Here is a 20,717-nt window from a genome sequence, read left to right as displayed (position 1 = left end):
GGGGCTGCCAGTCAGCACCGTGTACCTGGGGGGATGCCTGGCTGCTCAGTGGGGCTGGGAGCACCCCCCCTTGCCCTCTGCCCACCTTCCAGCTCCCTGCTTACATGGCACAGCCCAGGGCCCACACGTCCGAGGGCACCCCGTGTCCCTTACGGTCCAGCACCTCCGGGGCCAGGTAGCCGGGTGTCCCGCAGAGAGCCCTGAGGAGCCGAGCAGGATGAGCCCCGACCCTGCAGCACCCCCCTGGCATCACCTCCTCGCAGTAGCACCCTCCTGGCATCAGCACCCCCCCCGGCAGCAGCATCCCCCCGGCAGCACCGCAGCCCCTCTCACCCCCAGCGCCGAGCGGCCGGTGCCTCTCTCTGCGCCAGCCCCAGGTCCCCGATCTTCACCAGCATCTTCTCGGTCACCAAGAAGTTGCCTGCGGTGGGAGATGAGCCCGAGCAGGGCCGGTGCGGCTCCCCCTCAGCTCCCCCCCTCCCAGCTCCCCCTCCAGCACCCCACGCACTCAGCTTGAGGTCGCGGTGGACGATGCCGTGTCCGTGCAGGTAGCGCAGCCCCGCGATGATCTGCCGCAGGTAGTACCGCACCTCCGGCTCCCTCAGCCTCCCGCGGGCGCGCAGGATGTGCGCGAGGGACTGCGGAGGGAACGAGACACCGGCTGAGCTCCGGCAAAGCCCCGGCTCGGCGCTGGCGTGTCCCGGGGCGCCGGTGCTCGCTCACCCCCCGGCTGCAGTGCTCCAGCAGCAGGTACAAGTGGCTGCGGTCGGTGAAGTGCCCGTAGAGACGGACGATGTGGCGGTGGCGCAGGCGGCCGTGCAGCTCCTGCTCCCGCTGCACCTGCATCGGTGTTAACCCGGGCAGCCCCCCCGGGGAACCGCAGCTGGAGACCCCCCGACCATGACAAACCCTCGGGGAGAAGGGGACGGGAACCCAGCCGGTGACCCGGGGAGGAAGGAGAAGCTGCAAGGGAAGGGCTGTAGGGTACCCGTGGGCATCACCCCGGTCCCTGGAGTCTTCCCCTCCAGACTCACCCTGTCCCCGATGCCCCCCGCAGCCAGCCGGGCTCGGGGGATGACCTTTCCCGCGTAGACTCTGCCGCTGGTCACCTCCATCAGCTGGTAGCAGCGCCCGAAGGTGCCCTGCCGGGAGGGTCCCGCAGGAGTGAGCACCCCGGGGCAAGCCGAGGGGCGAGGGGCCGTGGCAGACGAGGGTCTCGGGTACTCAGGCACCTGCCACATGCTTTGGCCCCTGGCACCTTGCTTGAGCTCGGTCCCAGTGTCCCCCCGCTGCCTCAGTTTCCCGAGGGTGGGACGTGGTGGGTGTCCCGTCAGAGCAGGACACCTCGGGGACCCCGTGTGTGACACGCAGTGGGGAGGGGCTGCTGGCTGGGGATGCAGGGGAGGGGGCTATGGGGTATTTACCTCCCCCAGGAGCCGTCCCCGCTTGTAGAGCAGCCCACGGCTCACGTCCTCGATGTACCACGCCGGGAGCTCATCCCCTGCGCGCCCTCGCTGCATCCCGCCGGCTCTGCGGTGGGGTCGCCCCGCGGGACACCCGCACCCCTCGCACCGTAACCCCTTCGGCTCCGGGCTGGGGGTGCCGGGGAGGGGCAGAGGGTGCTGGATGCGAGGGGCACTCTGAGCCCTGACACCCCAATCTCACCCCCTCCAGCACATCGCTAAGCGGGAACCCGTGCGAACAAACACCCCCCACCCCAGGGCTGTCCAGCATCGGGAGGTCCTGGGAGGGTCTCAGATCAGGATGAGACCGAGTAGGGGGGTCTTGTTTGCCCCTTCCCCTCCGTAACCGGGGCTGGTGGGATCCCGGAGGTATCTGTGACCTCTCCCCGTGCCTCTACCGGCTCCTCTCGCTCGCCGGAGCTCCGGGCGCCGAAGGGTTAACGGGCGGCGGGGAGGGCTGGGCGCACCTTTGGGGCTGGATATTAATAACGCGGCGGGGAGGGACGGGAGGCGGGGGGGGGAGCCTCGCCCGGCCCCCCCGGAGCTGCGCAGGCGATGCCGGATCGTCCCGGGTCCCCTCTCCGGGACGCCGGAGCGGGACGAAGCCACCGGGACGCCCCGCACGAGGAGTGACATGAGCGGGTGGGGGTGTCGGGGAGACCCGGCCCCCCACGGGGGACCCCACGGCACCGGGTAAGCTCCTGATTTCTGGTTAACCCTTCGCGGATCACCGAAGCACCACCCCCCCCGCGTCCCGCCCCGGCGTCAGTTCCTCTCCGGGGGGGAAACTGAGGCACGCGGTGCCCCTCGGCGGGGCCTGGCCAACCCCCAACCGCCCTCGGAGCCACCGCCACCCCCTCCCCTCCCCATCCCCTGCCCCGCTGCAGGGGGGGACATTCGCCACCCCGGTCCCCTTGGGAGCCGCACGGCGGGAGGGAACCGGCTCTGCCGGGGGATTCCCCGGGACGTGACCAGGACCCCGACACCCCCCCGACACCCCCCGACACCCCCCCGCAGCCCGGGCAGGGCGGGTTGGGGTACTCAGGGACCGCGGGGTCGGGGGAGGGGGGGTCTCCCCGCTGCTCCCCGGCGCCCCCCGCTAACCCCACGATCCCCGTCCGGATGCGGCCCCAGCGCGCAGGTCTGGTCGTGTCCCGGCACGCAGCGAGCGGGGCCCCCTCCTGCCGCGGGGCCGTGGGTGCGGCGGGGCCGGCTCCCGTGGGCACGTGTGCGGGACGCGGCTCGTCCCACTCGGCTCTGCCCACCCGCCTCGTCCCACCCGGGCGGGGGGTTGGAGGCTCCGGGTGCTGGTGTGTGGCATCGGCCCCCCAAATCCTCCCCCGGGACCCTCCCGCTGTGTCTCCTCTTTGCCTCCATCGCAGCTCCTCCCCCCTCGCTGTGGTTGTCAGGGTGGGGGGCTGCGGTGTCCCTCGCTTTGGCGGAGCTGGTGGCACAGATGGCACGAGGTGGGACACCCTGGGGACAGTGGGGCTCAGGGCTCTCTGCACCCCCAGGCACCGGCGGCCGTGGCGGCTGCTGCTCCTGGCCTGGCTCAGCCTGAGCTGCGGCGTCGGCTCCGCGCAGGTGAGGGCTTTAGGAGGGGCACGGTGGTCCTTGGCCAGCTTTTGAGCCCAAGCCCAGCGCTGACTGGCACCTTCCTCCACACAGAGCCCAGCCCTGGGGACACCGGTGTGGGTCCCTGAGCCCCCAGCTCCCCCTCGGCCCCGCCGGCAGCCGCCTCGGGGTTCCTGGGGGCCCTGGGGACCCTGGAGCTCCTGCTCCAGCTCCTGCGGGGACGGCGTTGCCCTCCGCACCCGGCGGTGTCAGCGGTGAGTGAGGGACCCCCAGGGCATCCCCACACCCCCCCCTACAGCACCCAAACCCCACGTGGCACCCAGATCCCACAGCATGGCTCTGCCGCTGCCTCTGCACAGACCCTCAGCACCTCGCTGTGCCCTGGCCAAATCTCAGCCTGGTTTTGGAGGGGAAGGGATTGGGGAGGGTGGGGAGAGCTGGTCTCTGGTGCTTTCATCCTGGGGTGCAGCTCTGGCAGGGAGCAGCCCCATGCAGGACATCGTGGTCCCTGTGGGGCTGCATCCTTCCCAGCCCAGCTGCAGCTCTGTGGCTCGGTGACATCCTGGCCCTGGGGAGCAGGACAGTCCCCGTGGGGCTGTGGGGTGCAGGCAGAGCTGCTCAGGGAGGCCATGCTGATCCTGTGGCCGTAGATCCACTGAGATGGAGCCGTGCACTGGTGACCCACGGCAGTACCGGCTCTGCCAGCTCCAGGTGAGCAGAGTGTGGGGCATGGCATGGCACAGCCAGGGCCTGGTTTCAGTCCCTGTCCTGTGGGGCTCCATCCTGCCTCTCCCACAGGGCTGCCCCACGGGCTCTGTGCCCTTCCGTGCCATGCAGTGCTCCCTCTATGACAACAAGCCCGTCCTGGGCACGCAGGGCCAGTACCGCTGGGTGCCCTTCCATGGAGGTGAGACCCAGGGTGGTGAGTGGCATCACTGGGCTGACTGGGGACCATGGCTGCCATTTGGCATCACCCCCTTCCCTTCCCTCCCTGCTCCAACAGCCCCCAACCTCTGTGACCTCAACTGCTTGGCCGTGGGACACAACTTCTACTACACCTTCGGCCGGGTGCTGGATGGGACCCAGTGCGGCCCCGGCTCCCCGGACCTCTGCGTCGGCGGGCGCTGTCTGGTGGGTGCACGTGGGGCTGGGACCCTCAGGACCCCTCAGCCCTGAGCCCCCACCCTGATGCTGTGTCTTGGCTCCCCACAGAGCGTGGGCTGTGACGGGATCCTGGGCTCGAGCACTCAGCCCGATGCCTGTGGCCGGTGCGGTGGCGGCCACGACACGTGTCTCCACGTGCATCGGCTCTTCCAGGGCACGGACCCCTCCTCCGGTGAATGAACCATTGCCCCGGCCCCCTCCATGGGTGAATGCTTTGGCTCTTGGCTCCCCTGTCCTCCTGCCCCTGTCTTTGTCCCCAAGGCATCATCTGAGTCCCGTTTCACCCCATCTCCATCTCACTCACTGCCACCGGGGCGTTGTCCCTCGTCCCTTCCTGTCACCAACACATGAGGACAGGGACACTGGGATCAGAGGAGACCCTTCCCTGGGGTGCTTTTGCCTTATTGCAGAGGGAATTACTCCTGTGGAGGCTGGGTGGGGAATCTCTGGGGCACCCCTGTGGTCCATGGGGTCCTCAGGGGTATCTGGGGGGTCTCTGTGGGTACCCAAGGTCTGTGTGTCCATATCCATCCATGGGGTGCCTGGCCAGGCTGCAGGGACAATGATGCCCATGAGGACAGACAGCCCCAGGCTGCACCTCAGGGCCCCCCTGAGCCATCACTGGGTGCCCCAAATGTCCTAGAATGTGGGGCCAGGGTGGGTTAATGCTGCTGGTGCCTGCGATGGGGCTGGGGCTGCCCCAGACCTCAGGCTCCTCTGTGCCTGGTCCCCTCCTGCCCCATCCCCACTGTCCCTGGGCTGTCCCCTCGGGCCATGCCCCAGCTCTGCTCTGACTCCCCCCCACCCCCAGGTTATTTTGGGTACGTGAATGTGACCAAGATCCCAGCTGGAGCCACCCACATCAAAGTGACGGACAAGAGCCGCAACTACCTTGGTAGGAGGTGTCCTGTCTCCGTCCCAGTCTGTCCCAGTCCATCCCAGTTGGTCGCGGTTGGTGGCAGCTGGGGGTGCAGGCAGGGCCTTCCTGTGCCAGTTCCCCCTCTCAGATGCTGTTTTGAGCATCGTGGGTTCAGTGAACTCGCTGGTGCTCGGGGCACTTTTCCAGAGGCCGCAGCTGTGGGTTTGGGGAAGGGCTGAGCTGGAGCAGGGCCAGGACAGCTACAGCAGGACCAGGACTGGGTCCCCCATCCCCAAACCCACCCCCAGCTCCCTTCCCCATGCAACCATGGCCCCATCCCCCACTGGCACCAGCGCTTGGGGGTGCTCGTGGGAGGGGAGGGGGGGTGGTTTGCACACCAGGGTTTGGCTCTGTTTTGGGACCCAAGCCAAGATTTTACAAGCACGCAGATTGCTGCGAGCCCCGAGCTCAGCCCACGCTGCCCTCCCCGCTCGGGGAGAGGCCTCCGGTGGGGACTCCCCCAGCCCAGCCCAGCCCAGCCCAGCCCAGCATGGGGGTCGTGGGGGCTCTGTGCTGCTCGGCTCCTGGACGTGCTCCCTCCCGCAGCCCTGATGAGGAGCGATGGGCGCTACGTGCTCAACGGGGACTGGTCCATCGCTTGGCCGGGGCCGTACGAGGTGGCTGGCACACGGCTGCACTACACCCGAGCCCCCGATGGCACCGAGAGCCTGGAGGCAGCCGGACCCACCGATGAGGACCTGCACGTGATGGTGAGGGTGGGGGCGGCGTGGGGATGGGGCCGGCCGGCCCCCAGCCCCCATCGCTCCTTAGTTCTGCCCCTGCCCGCGCAGGTCCTGCTGCAGGAGCCCAACCCCGGCATCGAGTATGAATTCTGGCTGCCCCGTGGGCACCCCCAGCCCGGCCGTGCTGATACCAGTCCCCTGCGGCAGCCCCAGCCCCGGGGGGCCGGCAGCCCCCCGCCCCAGGAACCCCCGGTACCCCCGGTCCCCACACCACCGCCCTGGCCCAGGGGCTCTGCCACGGAGCAACCACCAAGAACCCCCCCGAGCCAGAGTGTGTCCGGGACTGCCACAGGTGCCCACTCCCGTCGGGGATCCCCACAGCCCCCTGCACCCCTGGGCTCTCTGCTGTGAGGAGGGTCCTGGAGAGCCGCCGGGGTTCTCCATGAGATGGAGACCCTAAAAACTGCCTCCCCAGGACCCTCGAGAGCCCAGCGTGTATGGGGTGCAGACCCCCCGCTGCTGCTGCTGCAGGAGGGGGTTTTGGGGGGGTGCCGTGTCCCTTCTCCCCCCCTTAAACTTGCGCAGCTTTGCCCCCGCAGGGCGCTGCGGGAGGTGCCGCCCGGCCAAGGGACGCTCCCAGCGCATCTGGCACTTCTGCCAGAGCGACTTCGGTGAGCGCCGGGGCCGGGAAGGAGCTGGGGGAGATGCCTGGTGCAGGGGAAAGGGGGGACGTGCCCGGCTCAGGGTGCCCCGTGCTCCCCCCGCAGTGTTCCAGGGCCGTATCCTGGCACGGCGCGTGGTGGGACGGGAGACGCGTTACGAGGTGGAGGTGAAGGCTCCGTACCGGCACCGCTTCCCGCTGGTAGCCCGGGAGTACGTTTGGGTGCCCAATACGTGCGGGTGCCCACCGCTACGGGAGGGTGGAGAGTACCTGCTGATGGCCCGGAGACACGTCAACTACGAGCGCACCCTGAACCGCATCCTGCTGCAGGACAGCGGCTACGCCCGGCCCTGGACCCCGCGCGAGGAGCGGCTGGTGCGGGACGCGGCGCGGCACTGCCCGCAGCCACGCCCCCCCCGAGCCCCTCCCCCGCCTCCGTGCCCCGCGGACAGGGCGGGTGATGGGGTCTGAGGGTGAACCCCAGGCCTGGAATTGTTCCTGCAAGGCACTGAGCTCATTCTGTGGCTGCAGGGGCACCCCCAGTCCCGCCTGCTGCCCCGTGCTGGGTGCTCACTGGCCTTGGGGGTGACTGGGGTGCAGAGGGGTGGAGGAGGGTGGTAATTTATTCTTTTTTTTTGCAGAAAATAAACCCATCTATCACCTCACTCACTGTGTGCTCCTTCCTGTGGAGCTGGGCCAGGGTGTCCTGTGCCCTCCCCACCCAGGGGGTGCCAGGGCAGGGGGGACACAGAATCCCTGAATGATGGGGGTGGGAAGGGCCCTGCAGAGTTCATTCAGCCCCTGCTCAAGCAACTTTCCCTGGCTCAGGGGCACAGGAATGTGTCCAGGTGGGGTTGGAAACCTCCTGAGAAGGAGCCTCCACACCCTCCCTGGGCAGCCTGGGCCAGGGCTCCCTCACCTCAGCACCAAAGGACTTTCTCCTCCTGTGCCAGGGGCACTGCCTTTGTGCCAGCCTGTGCCTGTTACCCCTTGTCCTGGCACTGGCCACCACACACCAAACACTGGCCCCATCCTCCTGACACCCACCCTTTAGGGACTGATCAGCACTGATGAGATCCCCCTGAGCTCAGGTTTCTCTTCCCCAGGCTGAGCAGCCCCAGGTCCTGCAGCCTTTCCTTGTAAGATGTTCCAGACTCCAGTTCCCCTCCCTCCCCTCCTGAGCCCCCAGAGCAACGCACCCGCCAGGCAGCGTGTCCCTGTCCCCGAGATGGCCACCAGCCAGGTTCTGCCTTTCGAGGTCAGGGACCTGCTGCTTATCTCCCTTCCTGCAGAGGCGAGCGAGTCCCTCCCTGTGCCAGAGCCCCCTCGCCCGTAACCCAACCCCTGGGGCCCGTGTAGGGACGGGACTCCCACCCTGGGAGCAATGAACTCTCCCAGCTCCTGTCACTGGGGAATGTTCTCAAACTGGGAACAGGGCTCAGGCTGCAGCTTGGGGCTACATGGAGTGGATGCCTTGGGTAACCCCAGTGGCAGCTGCCCAGGACAGTCCTTGGCACATCAGGTAATTCATCTTGAGGAGCCAGAGACAGGCTCTGGGGGCAGCTGGGGCTCTGTACTGGGCTCCCCAGCTGATCCCAGTAAAGAGTGAGTGATGTCAGGTGTTTCTTGGGGTGATTAGGGTTGGAAAAAAAAAAGTGCTTCCACCTTATAAAACCACCCCCTCTGAGCTCTCAGGGATGGTGTGGGGTTGTTAGTGGGCTTGCCTCTGAGTGAGGAGTCCCCAACTCCAGCCAACCCAGAACTGGGGCTTGTTGTTGTCACCTTTGGTTATCCCTGTGCTCAGAGTCCCCCTGTCTGTCCTGGCCATGGCAGGTTTGGGGACAGTCACCCCACGAGCCAAAAGACCCCGCAGGGAAATCAGTGGGGACCTGGGGCTCTTGGGCACCAAGGCTGGGGCTCGGCGCCGGACCAAGAGCCACCAGAGAGGAGGAGAGCAGGGAGAGCTCTGCCTGGTGCAGGGCTGGGACCCCTGGGAGAGTGTCCCTTGTCCCTCCCTGGCACCCAGGACCCCCAGGAAGGGCTGTCTGGCAAAGCTGTGTCACAGACCCAGGGAAAGGGGTAAGTGTGTCCTCCCCCAGGGGCAATCCCTGCATGGGGAAGGGGGTTTGCCCCAGGCTGTGCTGATGGGACCCTCTTTGTCTCCCAGAGCCTGTGACTCTCCCCTTGCAGCCCTGCTATAAGGGTGCCTACTTCTCGGGGCTCCCCATGGATGAGTGCCAGGACTCTGCTGTCCCCAGCCTGTGAGTATCTGTGTGGTGGGGGGTGTCCCCATGTCCCCCTCAGCTCCACAGCACTGCTGACCCTCTGCCTGCCCCGGGCCAGGCTGCTCCCCGTGGCCACAGCGCCTGGCAGGGATGTTCCTCGGAAGATTCGCAGCACGCCCGAGTGGACCCTCATCCTGGAACTGGTGAGCTGGGGAGGGGACTGGGGAGGGACCTGCAGCCCTGGGGCTGGGGTCTGACTCCTCTCACTGCCCACAGGAGGGGACTCTGGTCTGCTCCTCCATGCTCCCTGGCTGGCAGCAGGGTGCTGTGGCCACCTTCACCACGGCCTTCCAGGGAGAGTCCTACAAGGTGGGTGCCCATGTCCTGGGGCAGGGCAGGGAGGGCTGTGGGTTGTGGCCATGAGTTGTGGTGTCCATGTGGCTTCTGTGCTCGTGTCCTCACCTCACAGACAGAGGGGATGAGGACCCTGAGGACTGGAATCCTGGGGAAGGGTGGCTGAAGGGCCCCTGGGATCCTACTCAGGGTGCTGATCCCTTCTCAGGGAGGCCAGCAGGGTGTCGGGACCTGGGTGCTGGGGCCAGCAGGGTGTCGGGACCTGGGTGCTGGGGCCAGCTGGGGATGCTGCTCCCTTTCAGGTCCATGTGAAGGTGCGTCCCCATGTGCAGCAGTTCCTGGAGAACTTTTCCAAGACCTATGAGGTACCTGAAGCCCTCACATTCCCCAGGGGTCTGCAGGGGGACAATAAGATGCTGCTGAGTCGGGGGAGCTCAGGCAGTCTGTGCAGGAACCTTTTCCTGCTCCTCCAGATTTTCATCTTCACAACTGCAAAAAAGGACTATGCTGAGAAGGTCTTGGATGTGCTGGACCCCAAGAGGAAGCTGATCAGGTGATGGCCCGGCTGAAGCCTCGCTGGGGACCTGCTGCATGGCAGGGACTGGTCCCACAGGCTCTGCCTCCTCCCTGCAGGCACTGCCTGTCCCAGCGGGATTGTCTCTGCGCCCACGGCTGCTACTGGAAGGACCTGACCCGCCTGGGCAGGGACCTGGCCAAGACGGTGGCTCTGGACCACAGCCTCCAGGGCTTCCCCGAGCAGGTATCGGCACTGCCGGCTCTCATAGCCGGGACGATGTGTGCACCGCGCCCCCGGGACCACCGTGGCTGGCACAGCTCCTCCGTGGCCGGTGTTTGCCCTCTCTCCCCAGGCTGCCAACTGGATCCTGGTGCCGAGGTGGTGCGGGGACTCGCGGGATGACGAACTGCTGCGTCTCACCCCGCTGCTGGGACAGCTCGGCCGGGCGGTGAGGACCCAGGGGCTGGTACTGGGGAGGGAACGGGTGCTCTGGGCTCAGGACCCCGCTTCGGGCAGAGCTCTCCGCTATCTCTGTCTCTTCCTTTGCAGGACGATGTACGCACCGAGATCCAGCGGCGGTTCTCGCCCCGCAGGCTGCCGGCCAAGGACTGAGCCGACGAAGGGGAAGGGGATGGAGAAACCCCCTCGGAGGGACCCTGTGGGTGCGGGGAAACCGTGTCCCGGGGCATCCAGGTTCTAAATTATCCCCCAGGGCGGAGCTTCGGCAAAGCCGTTATCCCCAGGGCTCCGCATCCCCCCGTCTGTCCCGGGGCTGAGGGTCCCACCGGGGAGAGCCCCTCACCCGCAGCTGCTGCTTGTCTGTGCCCTCACGGGTTATTACATGCTCAGACAAAGGTCTCGCTCTCGTCTGTGTCTCCTCAGTTGTGCGGCCACGGGGAGGGCACAGCAGCGTGGGGACAAACCCCCCGACTCTGCCACGCGTGTCCCGAGCAGGGCAATCCCCGACGGGCCGGCGAGGGCTGAGGGTATGAGCCCCGGCTTGTTGCCGTGCCTGGAGGCTGAGCAGGGTGGCTGTGGGGTGCGCCAACCCTGGGACCCCTATTTAGGGACTAAAGGCTGCCTGTAACCAAGAGCGGGGTGCAGCAGCTGTGTGGGAGTGGGCTGCCTTCCCCAGCTCTTCACTCTGCCGAAGTCTGCGTGGATTGTTCTGCCTGCAGTCACTCGGCTGCAGCTGTTTGGAGAAGTCGCATCTCCTCGTCCTCCTCCTCCTCCTCCCCACGGCTCTCCGCGCCTGGGAAAGGGCACAAAGCTCCCGACCCTTCTGGCAACGGAGCAGTGCGCCGGGTCGGAGTCCCCGGGGCGTGTGATGTGGGAGGGACGGGACAGGGCAGGGAGGAAAGGGACCACCCCCGTGGTGACTCTGTAGGACGCACGGCTCGGCCCCGGCGCTGTGCAGAAAGCAAATCGCCCTTCAGAGAGGGAGCCGGCAAGGCAGCAAACGGTTTATTTTGGAAGGCAGAGGAGGGCAGCTCTGGCCCAGGCTGGGATCCACTACCTCTGTCCCTGCAGCCCAGGCTGCTGTCACACTGTCTTTGCAGCCCGGGGACAGCAGGAGCCACCTTTCAGGGCACAAAAGTATGTGGCACAGAGGATGGCTGAGAGGATGAGGCAGCCGCAGATGAGGACGGGGAGAAGGTCGCTCTGCAGCTCCTCCTGGGGGGAGATGCCTTGAGGAGCAACGCAGGAGTGGGTGAGCTCTTGGAAAGTGCTGTTGAAGGGACAGGACGTGCAGCTGTTGGCTGAAGGGCCCTGGCACGTGTAGCAGGAGGGGTGGCAGCTGGCACAGACGTGGGTGGCTCTGCGGGGGCGGCTGTAGTGGCGTGGGGGGCAATAGGAGAGGCAGGAGCGGCCGTGGGCGTACGGAGAGCTGCTGCTGCACTCTGCAGGGGGAGGGGGTCTGAGTCAGGATGGGAGGGGGGTACCCAGGGCCTGGGAGTACCCAGGGTCTAGAACACTGAGCCCTCCTGCCCAAAGCCTCACCCTCACACGCTCCCTGCGTGTCCCGCCGCAAGCACTCGGCTGTGCCGGCCGCTGGGGGACGCCTGGATCTCATGTCCTCGTCTGTGCCGTGGAGGTGCAGGATGAAGCTGGTCAGCAGGCCTGGGGGCAGGAGGGAAAGGACCCCGGTGCTGATGGCAGATGTGGATGTGCCCATTTCCCCTCCAGTGATTGGGATCTGGAAGCTGGTGGGTATGGAGGAGAACAAGCTGTGCCCATTTGCTGGCTGTGTGTGGGCCAGAGAGACCCTCACACCAAACTAACGTGACCTTCAAGAAAAAGAGGGCTCAGGAGGGAGAGGACAACAAGTTGCTAATAAAAGTGGAGGAAGGAAGAGGGAGAGGGCTCCAAGTGACCCCTGTGAATGGGATTCCCCCCTCCTCAGGGCCCTGGGTGAGGAACTACCTGTGTTGTAGGCATCACCCTTGTTCTCCAGCCGGAGTGTCCAGGTCCCATTGGGGTTCTCATCCCAGAAGTGTGTGGACATGAAGGTCCAGTCCTTGTAGCCTTCCTGGCTGGTGTCATAGGGGCTGGAGGAGAGGAGAGCTGGGGGTGACCATCTGTGGGCTGGAGGGGAAGGCTGCAGCTCAAGAAGGGCCTGGAGTCACTCTGCTCTTGGTATAAGGGGGCATTGCAGAGATGTGGCAGGGACCATAGAGAGGTGTTGAGCTTGCTGAGCCCATTCCCTATGTACTGAGGAGAGAGTCCTGGTCCTCAAGAGGCTGCAAGAGGAGGAGCCTCCTCTGCCCTCCCAGCACTGGGAAGTCACACAGTCACAGAATGCTGGGGGCTGGAAGGGCCCTGCAGAGTTCATCCAGCCCCTGCTCGAGCAGCTTCCCCTGGCTCAGGGGCACAGGAACGTGTCCAGGTGGGGTTGGAAACCTCCTGAGAAGGAGCCTCCACACCCTCCCTGGGCAGCCTGGGCCAGGGCTCCCTCACCTCAGCATTAAAGGATTTTCTCCTCCTGTGCCAGTGGCACTGCCTGTGTGCCAGCCTGTGCCTGTTCCTCCTTGTCCTGGCACTGGCCACCACACAGCAAAGACTGGCCCCATCCTCCTGACACCCCCCCTCCTTTAGGTACTTACCCCCCTTTAGTGTTCATGAGGTCTCCCCTTACTCTCATTCCCCCTTGAGCCTCATTGTCACAAGCTCCTGGAGCATCCTTACCGCAGGCTCACCAGCGTGGACGTGGTTCCCATGGGGCTGGTCAGAGTGATCTCCAGGTCCCCTCTCCGGCTGTAGCTCAGGGAAAGCTGCACCTGGACGTGCTCCAGAGACAGGATGTGCCTGGTGCCCTTGGAGCAGGGGGAGCCGTCTGCAGAGACGCTGAGCTCAGAGCCAATGTTCCTGCCGTGTACAAGACAGAGATGAGGGCATCACTTCCCCCTCTGAGCACTGTCCTGGGGCTGCAGCAGCAGCTGTGCAGTCCAGGCTACTTTTGGGGAAGGGATAGTGGTTTCTGCAGTGGGCACAAAGCAATTTTTGCCCCAAGAAAGTCCCTCTGGGAGCTCATGTGAGGCTGGACCCAGGGGATAATGTCCCTTACTGGGGGGTGTGAAGAGCATTGACTGAACACTTCTGCTGAGGCCGAGTTCCTGGCCATGCCTTGGCCATCTCCACCAACAGACCAGCATCCAGGAGCCCGTAGCCATAGTAGTGGCTGACTGAAAAGCAAATGCCACCCAGGAGAGGACACATGAGCCCCTCTGCATGGACAGAGCACCAGAGGCTCCTGCTCCAGGGCTGCTGGCAGGAGACTGAGGAGCAGCACATCCCCCCAGGGCCAGGGATGGGGAGCAGAGGTGGGCAGTGGCTGAGCCCTGAGCTCACCCTTCTGTCCGACTCCATTGACAGCCCAGTCCTCGGCCTGGAGGTCAGCGGGCCGGGACGTCCTGATGACGAGATGCTGCAGGTCCCGCCAGGTCAGTGCTGGGCTGGAAGAAAGGAGGACTTGGGGACAGAGGTCTCTGCTTTGGGTTAGCTTCTTGAGGGTGAGATTTGGCTTGTCTGATTTCAGAGTAAGTTTGCTGACTGGATCCAAGTTGTGGGTGTGAGGACGATGGGGTGATAGTTTATTTCTGTAGTGTCCAGTGACAGGGCGAAGGGTAACGGGCACAGGCTGGCACACAGGCAGTGCCCCTGGCACAGGAGGAGAAAGTCCTTTGGTGCTGAGGTGAGGGAGCCCTGGCCCAGGCTGCCCAGGGAGGGTGTGGAGGCTCCTTCTCAGGAGGTTTCCAACCCCAGCTGGACACGTTCCTGTGCCCCCTGAGCCAGGGGAATCTGCTTGAGCAGGGGCTGGGGCTGGATGGGCTCTAGAAATCTCTTCCAACCCCCACCCTTCTCTGATTCTGAAAGTTGGTCCCCCCACAACTTCCTTCACTGCCAAAACAGGAGCAACAGAGACCTCCAGAGGACAATTCTCCTCCTGCCTCTTGGTCAGGCTCCTGAAGTGCCCTGGGAGGAGGTGCTGCCCTACTAAACCCTGAGGAGACCTCAACTCCATACCCCCAGACCTCCCTGACAGCCAAGTCTCCCTTCAGGGTCCTGGCAAGGCAACAGGCTCTCCCTGGGCCACGGCACCTACTTGGCCTCCAGCGCGAGGGCGATGATGCCGGCGGCCAGCGGGGCTGAGGCAGAGGTGCCCGTGTGTGTGTGGGTGCAGCCGTGGTGCAGGTCAGTGGTCACCTGGGGAGGAAGTTTTAGGAGGTCTCAGCACTGTTGCCTGCTGCTGGAGCAGAGGCCAGGACTGGCTGGAGTCAGGTTACTCCAGTCAATGCTCCCTACAGGTCCCGTTGTGGTTTTTTGGGGTAAATCCCAGGGAAGGAGGGCTCAGATGAGGGCTTGACATGGCACTCACAATCTGCATGTTGCTGCTGATCCTGCTGCTGTAGGTGGTGGTGAGGATGGCAGAGCAGCCCTCAGCGTAGGAGGGCCTGTGCCCACCTGCCGTGGCACTGCCCACGGTCAGTGTGTAGATGCTGTTGGTGTAACCGTCGCAGTTGCAGTTGTCGTAGTTGATGCCGCCGTTGCCAGCGGCCCAGACAAAGATGGAACCGAGGCCACCCCGTCCCTGGCAGGGCAGGAGGAAGAGGAGGGTGAGCAGGGACCCTCTCCCTGGTGACATCCCCCAGACCAGCACTGAGCTTACTTGGGTGACTCCTCTGTAGAAAGCCTCGGCAGCCAACACACCCGGCCCGTCCACGGTCCTGCCGTCATCCCAGGGGCCCCAGCTGGCACTGTAGATGTGGATGTGCTGGGGCTGCAGGCTCAGGGCTTGAGCCTCAACCACATCTGTGATGAGGCCATCCAGCATCCTCACACCTGCAGGGCACAGCCAGGAGCAGCAGTGCCACGCTGCAGCCTCACTCCTGCCATGGACATGGAAGGGCCGAGGGGCATCTCACCAGCTCCAGTTTACCTTCCCCCCCAGCTCTCTTGAGTGCTGCCCCGGGGAGATCAGCCTCCTCCCATGGGCTGTGCTGCTGTGAGCTGCTTCCCAAAGCTCCTCCTTAAGCCTTTTGCAATGAAGCCCAGGGAGTTCTCCCAGCTTTTCACTCTATTTGCCACATGTCTGAGCCCTGCACTGTGTGGGATGCTTGGTAACACCCCAGCACCCTCTGCTCCCCTGTCAGCCCCAACCCCCTGTCCTGGTTTCAACTGGGATAGAGTTGATTTTCTTCCTTGTACCTGCTCCAGGGCTGTATTTTGGGTTTCCTGAAGAGAACATAGATAGCCCAGGGATGTTTTGGTTCTTGCAGAGCAGTGCTGCACAGCATCAACACTGTTTGTGCTTCTCCCCCTGTCCTGACAGTGAGTGAGGGGAGGCTGGTGTGTGCACAAGGAGCTGAGAGGAAACATGGCCAGTGGAATTGACCCCCAACCCCCAAGTAGCTATAACATATGACCTCATTCCCAGTATAGAAACTGGTGGGTTGGTGACCAGGGTGGCAGCTCACTGCTCAGGCACCAGTCAGCAGGTGGGGAGCAATTGCATTGGGCAGCACTTGTCCCTTTTTCCTTGGGTTTTGTTTCTCTTAATTGCTGTTATTACACTTTATTCTTCTTCCTCTTATTAGATTTTCATTTACTTTTGATCTTTGTTCTCATCTTAACCCCCAGGTTTTGCTTTTTCTTTGTCAGTTCCCTTTCCCACAGGAGCTGTGGGGAAGGGGAGTGAGGGACTGAGTGGCTGCAGGGGCTACAGCATCTCCCCCAGAGCAGCCCTCCCTGAGGCCACAGACCTGCCCCCTACCTCAGGGTGCTGGAGCTGGTTGGGAACTGTGAGCCCAGGGGATCAGTGTCTCACCTCCCACTCTGGCCTTATAGGCAACACCCGCTCCACAGATCCCGTTGTTGGCTGCAGCTGCCACTTCCCCAGCACAACGTGTCCCGTGCCTGAGGGACAGAGGTGGCTCATGAGGGCTGAAGGAACCTGAAACATATCCCTCTGAAGTGATAAAACACCCAGCACAGGGTGCTGGGCAAAAAACTCACCTGTTCTCATCCTCAGGGGTGTACCTGGGCTGGGGATCGGGGTCGTTGCTGTTGAAGTCATAACTTGCCAGAGGGTCCTGGTGCAAAAAGAGGCTCTGGCATGAGTGAGCTGCCTTGGGGTGGGGGTTGAAAGAGCTCCAGCTGGGGACCTGGCACTTGGCCTGCTGTCTGGCAGCATGGATCACTCTGCCTGCACCCTAGCTCGCTGCCCACACACCCTGGAGGAGGCTTGGAGACCTCCTTTGCACCCAAACACTGTGCTGGGTTAACCTGGAGTTGTTAGAAATGGGGTATTGTTAAAGGAGGGTGATTTCTGCCCATCACTGCACTGTCTTCCTGTGCTCAGGCACATGTTTGGGGTCACAGAATCCCTGAATGCTGGGGGCTGGAAGGGCCCTGCAGAGCTGCTCCAGCCCCAGCCCCTGCTCAAGCAGCTTCCCCTGGCTCAGGGGGCAACAGGAACGTGTCCAGCTGGGGTTGGAAACCTCCTGAGAAGGAGCCTCCACACCCTCCCTGGGCAGCCTGGGCCAGGGCTCCCTCACCTCAGCACCAAAGGACTTGCTCCTCCTGTGCCAGTATGTGCCCATTACCCCTTGTCCTGGTACTGGGCACCACACACCAAACACTGGTGCCATCCTCCTGACACCCACCCTTTAGGGGTTGATAAGCATTGAGAAGGGCCCCCTGAGCTCAGGCTTCTCTTTTCCAGTTGAACAGCCCCAGGGCTGCAGCCTTTCCTCCTCACACACATGTTCCAGCCCCTCAGCATCTTGGTGTCCCTGCACTGGCCTCTCTCCAGCAGTTCCCTGTCTCTCTACAACTGGGGAGCCCAGAACACAGCCCACAACATTTGGGGAGAGGAACTACAAAGCCCTGGAGGGATGTCACTATAAACAACAGCTAAGCTTCACCTCTCCTCTCAGCTCTCAGAGCACATGAGGCTTTACCAGCTTTACTGGCTCTGCAGCTTGCTGTAATTACACCAATTTGGGGGGCTTGAGCATGCTGTACAAGTTGTAACATTTCCTTGTTGTGAGAATTCACTGTGGGAGACACCAAACCTTTTGATCCAGCCCTGGAGAGACTGAGTTGCCACTGCAGAGTCCCATGGGTGGGATGAAGGCAGCAGCTCCCACCCTCCCCTGGAGCCAATCCACCCCAAAGGGCCCATGCTGCTCAGCCCCTCATAGTTACATAGTTGGCAGACAGGTCTGGATGATCCTTCTCCACTCCATCATCCAGGACAGCCACCACCACCCCCAGCCCGGTGTATCCTTTGCTCCAAGCACTGAGGATGTTTAGATCAGGATTGATGTCGTTGTTCTGGAAAACAGATTAGATTTGCTCAGCCCTTGAGCTTGAGTGACCTTCAAGGACCTTTGTGCTGCCTCATCACTGGCAGCATTAGCATGTGTCTGAGTCAGGGAGGTGATTTGCTCATGGATTAGGAGCGAAAGCAGCCAGCTCTCACCATGTACCACTGTTTATGGAACCAGGGGTCTGTTGGCACCACGCTGACGCTTCTCTTTGTGCGTCTCTTTACAGTTTGCTGCTCAAACCACAGGACCTGGGTGGGACACAGCGTTGTGGGTGGCAGGCAGAGCCCTCCCAGCATAGCATGTGGCATCTCTGCAATGCCTCCTCCCTACCTTTGGCTCCCTCCCTACCTTTGGCTCTTTGGTCAGGCGCATATTCCAGCCCCAGTGCCTGCTCAAGGCTTTCTGCCTGATGCCACGGTGTTTGAAATGGTAATAAGGCTCTCCCTCTATCACCTGTGGGCACAAAGAGTTGGTGTAAGAGAGGTTTGGAGAGGAGCAGCTGGGCTGGGGCAGCGTGTGCCAGCTCTATGTGGGCTGTAGAGATCAGAGAGACAGTTTTGCATGGCAGGATGAGCAGACAGCAGCTCGCAGGGAAGGTTTGTGTGTGGCTGTTGGGTTTCCTCGCTCACAGAGGCCATCAGCAACCTGCAACCCTTCTGCTTTCACCCATGGCTGATGGTTTAAAAGCACCAGAGGTGATGCCAAAGATACAAAGAAGGGAAGAACAGCCCCCCTTTGACAGCTAAGCAATCTTCATGCAGTTGGTGCACAAAGGAAGAAAGGAAAGAGCCCTTGGTGTAAACTTGGCACAAACAGGATAACAAGCTAAGTTGAATTCTACCTCAAACACCCCCCAGAGACCTTTCCCCAAACTCAGTAACCTCCAACAGAGGCAGTTTTGTGGTGTATTGGTGAATCACAGAATCACAGGGGCTGGAAGGGACCCTGAAAGCTCATCCAGTGCAACCCCCCTGCCAGAGCAGCACCACCTAGAGCAGGGCACACAGTTGGGTTGGAATGTCACCAGAGAAGGAGACTCCACAGCCCATCTGGGCTCCTTCACCTCAACAGGGAACAAGTTTTTCCTTGTGTTCGTTTGGAACCTCTTCTGTTCCAGCTTGTCCCTGTTGCCCCTTGTCCTGTCATTGGCCATCCCTGAGCACAGCCTGGCTCCAGCCTCCTCACACTCACCCTTGATGCATTTGTAACCATGATTGAGGTCACCCCTCAGTCTCTTCCCCAAGCTGCAGAGCCCCAGCTCCCTCAGCCTTTCATCACAAGGGAGATGCTCCACTCCAGCATCTCTGTGGCCCTGCACTGAACTCTCTCCAGCAGCTCCCTGTCCTTCTGCAACTGAGGGGCCCAGAACTGGACACAATATCCCAGATGTGGTCTGATGAGGGCAGAGCAGAGGGGGAGCAGAACCTCTCTGCACCTACTGCCCACAGCCCTTATGCCTGAGATTGCCGTGAACACTCATTTCCTCGGTGTCCATCAGGAATGTGCTCTCCTCGCTCTGTGAGACGTCCCCAGGCACAAGCCAACTGCGCCTTTCTGACCTGCCCTTTGGTTTGGAGTTGTCCTGGCAACAGCTGAGCGCCCCTGTTTAGGAATTAGAGCCGTGTGCTGCAGTGGGGCTGGCGGTGGGGCTGAGGGGCTGTGTGCTGAGGGGCTGTGAGGGGTTGTGTGCTGAGGGCTGTGTGCTGAGGGGCTGTGAGATGAGGGCTGTGGGCTGAGGGGCTGTGGGCTGAGGGGCTGTGAGATGAGGGCTGTGGGCTGAGGGGCTGTGAGATGAGGGGCTGTGTGCTGAGGGGCTGTGAGGGGCTGTGTGCTGAGGGGCTGTGGGCTGAGGGGCTGTGAGATGAGGGCTGTGGGCTGAGGGGCTGTGAGATGAGGGGCTGTGTGCTGAGGGGCTGTGGGCTGAGGCACTGTGAGATGGGCTGTGTGCTGAGGGGCTGTGTGCTGAGGGCTGTGAGGGGCTGTGAGATGAGGGGCTGTGTGCTGAGGGGCTGTGAGATGAGGGGCTGTGTGCTGAGGGGCTGTGAGGGGCTGTGTGCTGAGGGGCTGTGAGATGAGGGCTGTGTGCTGAGGGGCTGTGTGCTGAGGGGCTGTGTGCTGAGGCGCGGTGGGCTGAGGGGCTGTGAGATGAGGGGCTGTGAGGTGCTGTGTGCTGAGGGGCTGTGTGCTGAGGGGCTGTGAGATGAGGGGCTGTGTGCTGAGGGGCTGAGGCGCTGTGTGCTGGGCGCTGTGTGCTGGGCGCTCTGTGCTGGGTGATGTGTGCTGGGTGATGTGTGCTGGGCGATGTGTGCTGGGCGCTGTGTGCTGAGGCGCTGTGTGCTGAGGCGCTGTGTGCTGGGCGCTGTGTGCTGGGCGCTCTGTGCTGGGTGATGTGTGCTGGGTGATGTGTGCTGGGCGATGTGTGCTGGGCGCTGTGTGCTGGGTGATGTGTGCTGGGTGATGTGTGCTGGGCGATGTGTGCTGGGCGCTGTGTGCTGGGTGATGTGTGCTGGGTGCTGTGTGCTGGGCGATGTGTGCTGGGCGCTGTGTGCTGGGCGCTGTGTGCTGGGTGATGTGTGCTGGGTGCTGTGTGCTGGGCGATGTGTGCTGGGCGCTGTGTGCTGGGCGCTGTGTGCTGGGCGATGTGTGCTGGGCGCTGTGTGCTGGGTGATGTGTGCTGGGTGCTGTGTGCTGGGTGCTGGGCGCTGTGTGCTGGGTGATGTGTGCTGGGTGCTGTGTGCTGGGCGCTGTGTGCTGGGCGATGTGTGCTGGGCGCTGTGTGCTGGGTGATGTGTGCTGGGTGCTGTGTGCTGTGTGCTGGGCGCTGTGTGCTGGGTGCTGTGTGCTGGGTGATGTGTGCTGGGTGCTGTGTGCTGTGTGCTGGGCGCTGTGTGCTGGGTGATGTGTGCTGGGCGCTGTGTGCTGGGTGATGTGTGCTGGGTGATGTGTGCTGGGTGCTGTGTGCTGGGCGCTCTGTGCTGGGCGCTGTGTGCTGGGTGATTTGTGCTGGGTGATGTGCTCTCCCCGCTCCCCGCCGCCGCACCTGGCCCAGGCAGAGCAGGCCGTGCCGCTGGGCCAGACCCCCGGCCTCCCGCGGCCCCGCCGCCACCCGCACGGCCCAGCTGCTCAGGTAGACGCTAGACTCGCCAGAACCCGCCGGGGAGGCGACCGCCATCGCCACGGCCGTGACCGCGGCCATCGCCAGCGGCCCCAGCGCGGGCCTCGCCGCCATGGCGGCCGCGGCCGTTGAGCGCGCGTTGCCCCGGCAACCGTGTGGCCACGTCCCTCACGGCCAGGCCCCGCCCCCAGCCCGTCCCCGCCCCCTCA

General features: G+C 63.6%; 3 protein-coding genes across 4 annotated transcripts; 2 read left to right on the top strand and 1 right to left on the bottom strand.

Annotated features, from left to right (window-relative positions):
* The first annotated feature begins 2,007 nt into the window (after nt 1-2,007).
* On the top strand, nt 2,008-7,096 carry ADAMTSL5 (ADAMTS like 5). 2 transcript variants are annotated; one of them, XM_062015110.1, is made up of 12 exons: nt 2,008-2,156; nt 2,978-3,047; nt 3,132-3,292; nt 3,689-3,749; nt 3,837-3,945; nt 4,042-4,169; nt 4,251-4,374; nt 5,014-5,097; nt 5,668-5,831; nt 5,913-6,156; nt 6,404-6,475; nt 6,572-7,096. In XM_062015110.1, the coding sequence occupies exons 1-12, from the start codon at nt 2,098-2,100 to the stop codon at nt 6,934-6,936; spliced, it is 1,641 nt and encodes a 546-aa protein (XP_061871094.1). In that variant the 5' UTR covers nt 2,008-2,097; the 3' UTR covers nt 6,937-7,096. The 2 variants fall into 2 exon arrangements, with proteins under 2 accessions (XP_061871094.1, XP_061871095.1); XM_062015111.1 differs by having other exon boundaries at nt 6,390-6,475; nt 6,572-6,732.
* A 597-nt stretch (nt 7,097-7,693) lies between these two features.
* LOC133627759 (CTD small phosphatase-like protein 2-A) lies at nt 7,694-10,173 on the top strand. Its single transcript, XM_062014783.1, has 9 exons — nt 7,694-7,723; nt 8,656-8,726; nt 8,809-8,893; nt 8,967-9,059; nt 9,347-9,409; nt 9,518-9,597; nt 9,678-9,804; nt 9,914-10,027; nt 10,111-10,173. The coding sequence occupies exons 1-9, from the start codon at nt 7,694-7,696 to the stop codon at nt 10,171-10,173; spliced, it is 726 nt and encodes a 241-aa protein (XP_061870767.1).
* A 930-nt stretch (nt 10,174-11,103) lies between these two features.
* PCSK4 (proprotein convertase subtilisin/kexin type 4) lies at nt 11,104-20,622 on the bottom strand. Its single transcript, XM_062014782.1, has 15 exons — nt 20,434-20,622; nt 17,742-17,846; nt 17,546-17,641; nt 17,269-17,397; nt 16,075-16,151; nt 15,887-15,975; nt 14,729-14,901; nt 14,438-14,650; nt 14,165-14,265; nt 13,411-13,514; nt 13,127-13,244; nt 12,748-12,927; nt 11,986-12,110; nt 11,563-11,682; nt 11,104-11,462 (listed from the first exon to the last, which is right to left on the bottom strand). The coding sequence occupies exons 1-15, from the start codon at nt 20,620-20,622 to the stop codon at nt 11,104-11,106; spliced, it is 2,178 nt and encodes a 725-aa protein (XP_061870766.1).
* Nucleotides 20,623-20,717: the final 95 nt, after the last annotated feature.

This window comes from Colius striatus, chromosome 25 (assembly GCF_028858725.1).
Source record: "Colius striatus isolate bColStr4 chromosome 25, bColStr4.1.hap1, whole genome shotgun sequence".
Classification (NCBI taxonomy): domain Eukaryota; kingdom Metazoa; phylum Chordata; class Aves; order Coliiformes; family Coliidae; genus Colius; species Colius striatus.
Note: the sequence above shows the minus strand (reverse complement) of the source record. Positions and strands in the feature narration are given on the sequence as shown.

Coding starts and splice junctions, on each gene's coding strand:
- LOC133627759 (XM_062014783.1), top strand. CDS start 7,694: ATGGCCACCAGCCAGGTTCTGCCTTTCGAG. Junction 8,727..8,808: donor GACTCTGCTGTCCCCAGCCT/GTGAGTATCTGT, acceptor GCCCCGGGCCAG/GCTGCTCCCCGTGGCCACAG. Junction 9,060..9,346: donor TCCAGGGAGAGTCCTACAAG/GTGGGTGCCCAT, acceptor GCTCCCTTTCAG/GTCCATGTGAAGGTGCGTCC.
- ADAMTSL5 (XM_062015110.1), top strand. CDS start 2,098: ATGAGCGGGTGGGGGTGTCGGGGAGACCCGGCCCCCCACGGGGGACCC. Junction 2,157..2,977: donor GGGGGACCCCACGGCACCGG/GTAAGCTCCTGA, acceptor CTGCACCCCCAG/GCACCGGCGGCCGTGGCGGC. Junction 4,170..4,250: donor GCGTCGGCGGGCGCTGTCTG/GTGGGTGCACGT, acceptor GGCTCCCCACAG/AGCGTGGGCTGTGACGGGAT.
- PCSK4 (XM_062014782.1), bottom strand. CDS start 20,622: ATGGCGGCGAGGCCCGCGCTGGGGCCGCTGGCGATGGCCGCGGTCACG. Junction 16,152..17,268: donor CAGACCTGTCTGCCAACTAT/GTAACTATGAGG, acceptor TTTTTGCACCAG/GACCCTCTGGCAAGTTATGA. Junction 14,266..14,437: donor TCAGCAGCAACATGCAGATT/GTGAGTGCCATG, acceptor CTTCCTCCCCAG/GTGACCACTGACCTGCACCA.